Source organism: Oncorhynchus kisutch, unplaced genomic scaffold (assembly GCF_002021735.2).
Source record: "Oncorhynchus kisutch isolate 150728-3 unplaced genomic scaffold, Okis_V2 Okis06b-Okis10b_hom, whole genome shotgun sequence".
Lineage (NCBI taxonomy): Eukaryota > Metazoa > Chordata > Actinopteri > Salmoniformes > Salmonidae > Oncorhynchus > Oncorhynchus kisutch.
In genome coordinates, this window is record NW_022261983.1 from 10,847,897 (window position 1) to 10,855,629 (window position 7,733).

The window sequence follows — 7,733 nt, forward strand, 5'->3', positions numbered from 1 at the left end:
ACTGTCCAGTTATATGGTCAATCCCTGGTCCTATCACACTTAGAGTACTGTCCAGTTGTATGGTCAATCCCTGGTCCTATCACACTTAGAGTACTGTCCAGTTATATGGTCAATCCCTGGTCCTATCACACTTAGAGTACTGTCCAGTTGTATGGTCAATCCCTGGTCCTATCACACTTAGAGTACTGTCTGGTTATATGGTCAATCCCTGGTCCTATCACACTTAGAGTACTGTCTGGTCATATGGTCAATCCATGGTCCTATCACACTTAGAGTACTGTCTGGTCATATGGTCAATCCATGGTCCTATCACACTTAGAGTACTGTCTGGTCATATGGTCAATCCCTGGTCCTATCACACTTAGAGTACTGTCTGGTTATATGGTCAATCCCTGGTCCTATCACACTTAGAGTACTGTCCAGTTATATGGTCAATCCCTGGTCCTATCACACTTAGAGTACTGTCCAGTTATATGGTCAATCCCTGGTCCTATCACACTTAGAGTACTGTCTGGTTATATGGTCAATCCCTGGTCCTATCACACTTAGAGTACTGTCCGGTTATATGGTCAATCCCTGGTCCTATCACACTTAGAGTACTGTCCAGTTGTATGGTCAATCCCTGGTCCTATCACACTTAGAGTACTGTCCAGTTATATGGTCAATCCCTGGTCCTATCACACTTAGAGTACTGTCCAGTTATATGGTCAATCCCTGGTCCTATCACACTTAGAGTACTGTCCAGTTATATGGTCAATCCCTGGTCCTATCACACTTAGAGTACTGTCCAGTTATATGGTCAATCCCTGGTCCTATCACACTTAGAGTACTGTCCAGTTATATGGTCAATCCCTGGTCCTATCACACTTAGAGTACTGTCCAGTTATATGGTCAATCCCTGGTCCTATCACACTTAGAGTACTGTCTGGTTATATGGTCAATCCCTGGTCCTATCACACTTAGAGTACTGTCCAGTTATATGGTCAATCCCTGGTCCTATCACACTTAGAGTACTGTCCAGTTGTATGGTCAATCCCTGGTCCTATCACACTTAGAGTACTGTCCAGTTATATGGTCAATCCCTGGTCCTATCACACTTAGAGTACTGTCCAGTTGTATGGTCAATCCCTGGTCCTATCACACTTAGAGTACTGTCTGGTTATATGGTCAATCCCTGGTCCTATCACACTTAGAGTACTGTCTGGTCATATGGTCAATCCATGGTCCTATCACACTTAGAGTACTGTCTGGTTATATGGTCAATCCCTGGTCCTATCACACTTAGAGTACTGTCTGGTCATATGGTCAATCCATGGTCCTATCACACTTAGAGTACTGTCTGGTCATATGGTCAATCCCTGGTCCTATCACACTTAGAGTACTGTCTGGTTATATGGTCAATCCCTGGTCCTATCACACTTAGAGTACTGTCCAGTTATATGGTCAATCCCTGGTCCTATCACACTTAGAGTACTGTCCAGTTATATGGTCAATCCCTGGTCCTATCACACTTAGAGTACTGTCTGGTTATATGGTCAATCCCTGGTCCTATCACACTTAGAGTACTGTCCGGTTATATGGTCAATCCCTGGTCCTATCACACTTAGAGTACTGTCCAGTTGTATGGTCAATCCCTGGTCCTATCACACTTAGAGTACTGTCCAGTTATATGGTCAATCCCTGGTCCTATCACACTTAGAGTACTGTCCAGTTATATGGTCAATCCCTGGTCCTATCACACTTAGAGTACTGTCCAGTTATATGGTCAATCCCTGGTCCTATCACACTTAGAGTACTGTCCAGTTATATGGTCAATCCCTGGTCCTATCACACTTAGAGTACTGTCCAGTTATATGGTCAATCCCTGGTCCTATCACACTTAGAGTACTGTCCAGTTATATGGTCAATCCCTGGTCCTATCACACTTAGAGTACTGTCCAGTTATATGGTCAATCCCTGGTCCTATCACACTTAGAGTACTGTCCAGTTGTATGGTCAATCCCTGGTCCTATCACACTTAGAGTACTGTCTGGTTATATGGTCAATCCCTGGTCCTATCACACTTAGAGTACTGTCCAGTTATATGGTCAATCCCTGGTCCTATCACACTTAGAGTACTGTCCAGTTATATGGTCAATCCCTGGTCCTATCACACTTAGAGTACTGTCTGGTTATATTGTCAATCCCTGGTCCTATCACACTTAGAGTACTGTCTGGTTATATGGTCAATCCCTGGTCCTATCACACTTAGAGTACTGTCCAGTTATATGGTCAATCCCTGGTCCTATCACACTTAGAGTACTGTCTGGTTATATTGTCAATCCCTGGTCCTATCACACTTAGAGTACTGTCCAGTTATATGGTCAATCCCTGGTCCTATCACACTTAGAGTACTGTCCAGTTATATGGTCAATCCCTGGTCCTATCACACTTAGAGTACTGTCCAGTTATATGGTCAATCCCTGGTCCTATCACACTTAGAGTACTGTCTGGTTATATGGTCAATCCCTGGTCCTATCACACTTAGAGTACTGTCCAGTTATATGGTCAATCCGTGGTCCTATCACACTTAGAGTACTGTCCAGTTATATGGTCAATCCCTGGTCCTATCACACTTAGAGTACTGTCCAGTTATATGGTCAATCCCTGGTCCTATCACACTTAGAGTACTGTCCAGTTATATGGTCAATCCCTGGTCCTATCACACTTAGAGTACTGTCTGGTTATATGGTCAATCCCTGGTCCTATCACACTTAGAGTACTGTCCAGTTATATGGTCAATCCCTGGTCCTATCACACTTAGAGTACTGTCCAGTTATATGGTCAATCCCTGGTCCTATCACACTTAGAGTACTGTCTGGTTATATTGTCAATCCCTGGTCCTATCACACTTAGAGTACTGTCTGGTTATATGGTCAATCCCTGGTCCTATCACACTTAGAGTACTGTCCAGTTTTATGGTCAATCCCTGGTCCTATCACACTTAGAGTACTGTCTGGTTATATTGTCAATCCCTGGTCCTATCACACTTAGAGTACTGTCCAGTTATATGGTCAATCCCTGGTCCTATCACACTTAGAGTACTGTCCAGTTATATGGTCAATCCCTGGTCCTATCACACTTAGAGTACTGTCCAGTTATATGGTCAATCCCTGGTCCTATCATACTTAGAGTACTGTCTGGTTATATGGTCAATCCCTGGTCCTATCACACTTAGAGTACTGTCCAGTTATATGGTCAATCCCTGGTCCTATCACACTTAGAGTACTGTCCAGTTATATGGTCAATCCCTGGTCCTATCACACTTAGAGTACTGTCCAGTTATATGGTCAATCCCTGGTCCTATCACACTTAGAGTACTGTCCAGTTATATGGTCAATCCCTGGTCCTATCACACTTAGAGTACTGTCTGGTTATATGGTCAATCCCTGGTCCTATCACACTTAGAGTACTGTCCAGTTATATGGTCAATCCCTGGTCCTATCACACTTAGAGTACTGTCCAGTTATATGGTCATCTGCAGCAAAGAAAGATATAAAAAAGCTTCAAATGGCTCAAAACAGGGCTGCCAGATTAGCTCTTCATTGCTCTAAACAGGGCTGCCAGATTAGCTCTTCATTGCTCTAAACAGGGCTGCCAGATTAGCTCTTCATTGCTCTAAACAGGGCTGCCAGATTAGCTCTTCATTGCTCTAAACAGGGCTGCCAGATTAGCTCTTCATTGCTCTAAACAGGGCTGCCAGATTAGCTCTTCATTGCTCATTCCGTAGTAATATTATGCAAATGCTTCAGAATCTCTCATGGCTTCAGGGTTGAAAACAAATTACTATCCCGTCTTTAGATTTTCTTTAGGAATGTTAAATATTAAAAAACACAGTATTTTTAAGACGAGTTAGTACATACTAGCAACACGCATTATCACCAACCAAACAGGTAAATTCAGAGCATCTAAGACAACACAAGCCAAGGACAAATCGCCTTAAATCTACATGTTTTATATAGAGCCATAGCTGAATTGAACTCTTTACCAATCCATATTTCTCAGGCAAAAAGTAAATCCACCTTCAAGAAATAAATAAAATAACATCTAATGCGATAGACCATATGACTGGACAGGAAATAGAAAGCATCAACTGATTGTTAAATGTGTACCTGTCACGTATTTTAATTGTCTGTGTTGTCTACTTGTTAAATGTTTGTAAAGTCTTAATTTGTAATTGTTTGTAATGTCTTATTAATTTGTGTTGGACCCCAGGAAGATTAGCTAACTTTACTGCTTTACAGCTAATGGGGATGCTAATAAAATTCACAATCTAAATCTGATACCTCACTGTCTGTCTTTTGACTGGTACTGCTTTTTAAACTAGTCTGGTCAGTCTACTCAAATATTTGTACTATACATGTTTCTATCGACAAGCAGTACTTCGATCATTTGCCATTTCTAATAATGATACATCCCTTTATGAATATACTCTACCATTCAAAAGTTTGGGGTCACTTAGAAATGTCCTTGTTTTTGAAAGAAAAGCAAATTTGTTGTCCATTAAAATAACATCAAATTGATCAGAAATACAGTGTAGACATTGTTAATGTTGTAAATGACTATTGTAGTTGGAAACGGCAGATTTTTAATGTAATATCTACATAGGCGTACAGAGGCCCTTTCTGCCTAGAAGGCCGACATCCTGGAGTCGCCTCTTCACTGTTGACGTTGAGACTAGTGTTTTGGAGGGGACTTTTTAATGAAGCTGCCAGTTGAGGACTTGTGAGGCGTCTGTTTCTCAAACTAGACTCTCTAATGTACTTGTCCTCTTGCTCAGTTGTGCACCGGGGCCTCCCACTCCTCTATCTATTCTGGTTAGTGCCAGTTTGCACTGTTCTTTACAACAATACAGTGTTGTACGAGATCTTCAGTTTCTTGGCAATTCCTCACATGGAATAGCCTTCATTTTCTCAGAACAAAATAGACTGACGAGATACAGAAGAAAGTACTTTGTTTCTGGACATTTTGAGCCTGTAATCAAACCCACAAATGCTGATGCTCCAGATACTCATCTAGTCTAAAGAAGGCCAGTTTTATTGCTTCTTTAATCAGAACAACCGTTTTCAGCTGTACTAGCATAATTGCAAAAGGGTTTTTTCATGATCAATTTGCCTTTTAAAAATATAAACTTGGATTAACTAAAAACTGTGGTTTCCAGCTACAATAGTCATTTACAACATTAACAAAAACAAGGACATTTCTAAGTGACCCCAAACTTTTGAACGGTAGTGTATTTGGCAGGTTTCAGGACACTGATGTATCTGAAAATGTTGAAAAATTATATTTTCAACACCAAAGAAAAGCAGAGTGATTTTAAAATGATTTTAATCTTTGCAGGCTGTCAGGCTGTCTAGTCACAGAGGAAGGCTGTTCTTCCCTGGTCTCAGCTCTGAGGTCAAACCGGTCACAACTGAGAGAACTGGACCTGAGCTATAATCACCCAGGAGACTCAGGAGTCAGACTGCTCTCTGCTGGACTGGAGGATCCACACTGCAGACTGGAGAAACTCAAGTATGTAGAGGGTCAATGTCAATGTTCATATCCGACATGTTTGAGTTATTAGGCTCTTTAAAACAAACATTCTTAACATCACTTGAACAAAGTTATATGCTGTTTGTGTGTGTTTGTTTGTGTGTGTGTGTTTGTTTGTGTGTGTGTTTGTTTGTGTGTGTGTGTTTGTTTGTGTGTGTGTGTGCGGGTATTTGTGTGAATATGTGAGGTCACGTGTATCACTCAATGACCGTCTGTTCTTCTGCTTACCGCTACAGTGTGGAACATGGTGGAGAGAACACAATGAAACCTGGGCTTAGAAAATGTGAGTGTTGAATGCTGTGAAGAATATGACTAAGAATAAGTCTTAAATCAAGTTAAGTCAAAGTCAAAGACCACCATCATTACTTACTTGGTCATGTTAAATATCAGCTGTAGTTCTACAGAAGCAGAAATCAGGGACACTAAAGTTTAGAAAGAGTTGCTTTGACAATGTGTGTGTCTGTGTTTGTGTGTGGTGCATTCGTGTTACATAAGAAATGTGTGTGTGTGTATGTAATTAATCAGAATAAGTGTGTTTTATGTTGCCCTACAGTATAACATATGATCATTCAACAAGTCTCAAATTACCATAACTTCTCATTTTGATACCTAGAAACATCTACATTAAATGAATTAGTGAAAAGTGAGTTAACATTCTAATGTGAATGATGATGACTCCTAATATTGTGTCCGGTTTCATCCATCAGATGCCTGTGACTTCACGCTGGACCCAAACACAGTAAACAAACTCCTCTCTCTGTCCAAGGAGAACAGAAAGGTGACATGGAGGACAGAGGAGCAGCCGTATCCTGATCACCCAGAGAGATTTGAGGACTGGCAGCAGGTGTTGTGTAGAGAGGGTCTGACTGGGCGCTGTTACTGGGAGGTAAAGTGGAGTGGGAAAGAGGCTGTTATAGGAATGACGTATAAAGGAATCAGCAGAAGAGTAGGGGGTAAGGACTGTATTATTGGATTAAAGTCCTGGAGTCTGGACTGCTCTGACAACAGTTACACGGCCTGGCACAATTATAATCCCACTACCATAGACGTCCCCCCCTCCAGCTCCCACAGAGTAGCAGTGTATCTGGACTGGCCAGCCGGCACTCTGTCCTTCTACAGAGTCTCCTCTGACACACTGACCCACCTGTACACATTCCACACCACATTCACTGAGCCCCTCTATCCAGGGTTTCATGTTTGGTTTGATGACTCCGCAGTTCCCCTGTGTCAGGTGGTCCCTGTGTCAAACACAACATGATGTTTCAATCTAATCCTGGTCATGTTCAGTAAGACACACTGGAGCAACAATTGATATGAACTCTCTAGTCATGAGTTAACAGTTGATTATTAAATCTAAATATGAATGATTGTAAACTGGGTGGTGTGAGCCCTGGATGCTGATTGGCTGACAGCCATGGAGTATCAGACTGTATACAACGGGTGTGACAAAACACACATTTTTACTGCTCTAATTTAGTTGGCAAACTGTTTATAATAGCAATTTGGCACCTATGGGGTTTGTGAAATATGGCCAATATACCATGGCTAAAGGCTGTATCTAGGCACTCCCCATTGCTTCAGAAGAATTTAGACATGGCACACCCCCTCGGACCTCCTTGTTGCTTAATGAAACACCACTGAAGTTGCCAGACAGAGTCATTCATATAATGAAATACCACTGAAGTTGCCAGACAGAGTCATTCATATAATGAAACACCACACTGTGTTGTAAAATCTGTTTTCATTTAGAAATCATTGATCTTATTGTTATTGGGCTTCTTGGTGTTTGTAAATATTGTTGTCTGTAGACTGTAAATTTGTCAAATTCTTGACACAACAATCTTGTTTCTGTATAAACTAAATTCCACTGAATGAAATGTACATGTGACTAATTAAGTTAATCAACCAGATGAAATGTTTTAATACTGATCAGAATATGACAGGACAGTAATAGATGGAAGAAGAGAGGTGTAAATGTTTTAATACTGATCAGAATATGACAGGACAGTAATAGATGGAAGAAGAGAGGTAGAAATGTTTTAATACTGATCAGAATATGACAGGACAGTAATAGATGGAAGAAGAGAGGTGGAAATGTTTTAATACTGATCACAATATGACAGGACAGTAATAGATGGAAGAAGAGAGGTGGAAATGTT

General features: G+C 41.1%; 1 protein-coding gene across 1 annotated transcript in view; it reads left to right on the forward strand.

The window, feature by feature from the left end:
- LOC109876723 (NLR family CARD domain-containing protein 3-like) overlaps positions 1-7,455 on the forward strand; it is a 32,739-nt gene extending 25,284 nt beyond the window's left edge. The window contains exons 10-12 of the mRNA XM_031813741.1: positions 5,380-5,553; positions 5,811-5,857; positions 6,282-7,455. Coding sequence (XP_031669601.1) covers positions 5,380-5,553; positions 5,811-5,857; positions 6,282-6,832 — 772 coding nt within the window. The 3' untranslated portion in view covers positions 6,833-7,455. The remainder of the gene's footprint in view (positions 1-5,379; positions 5,554-5,810; positions 5,858-6,281) is intronic.
- Positions 7,456-7,733: the final 278 nt, after the last annotated feature.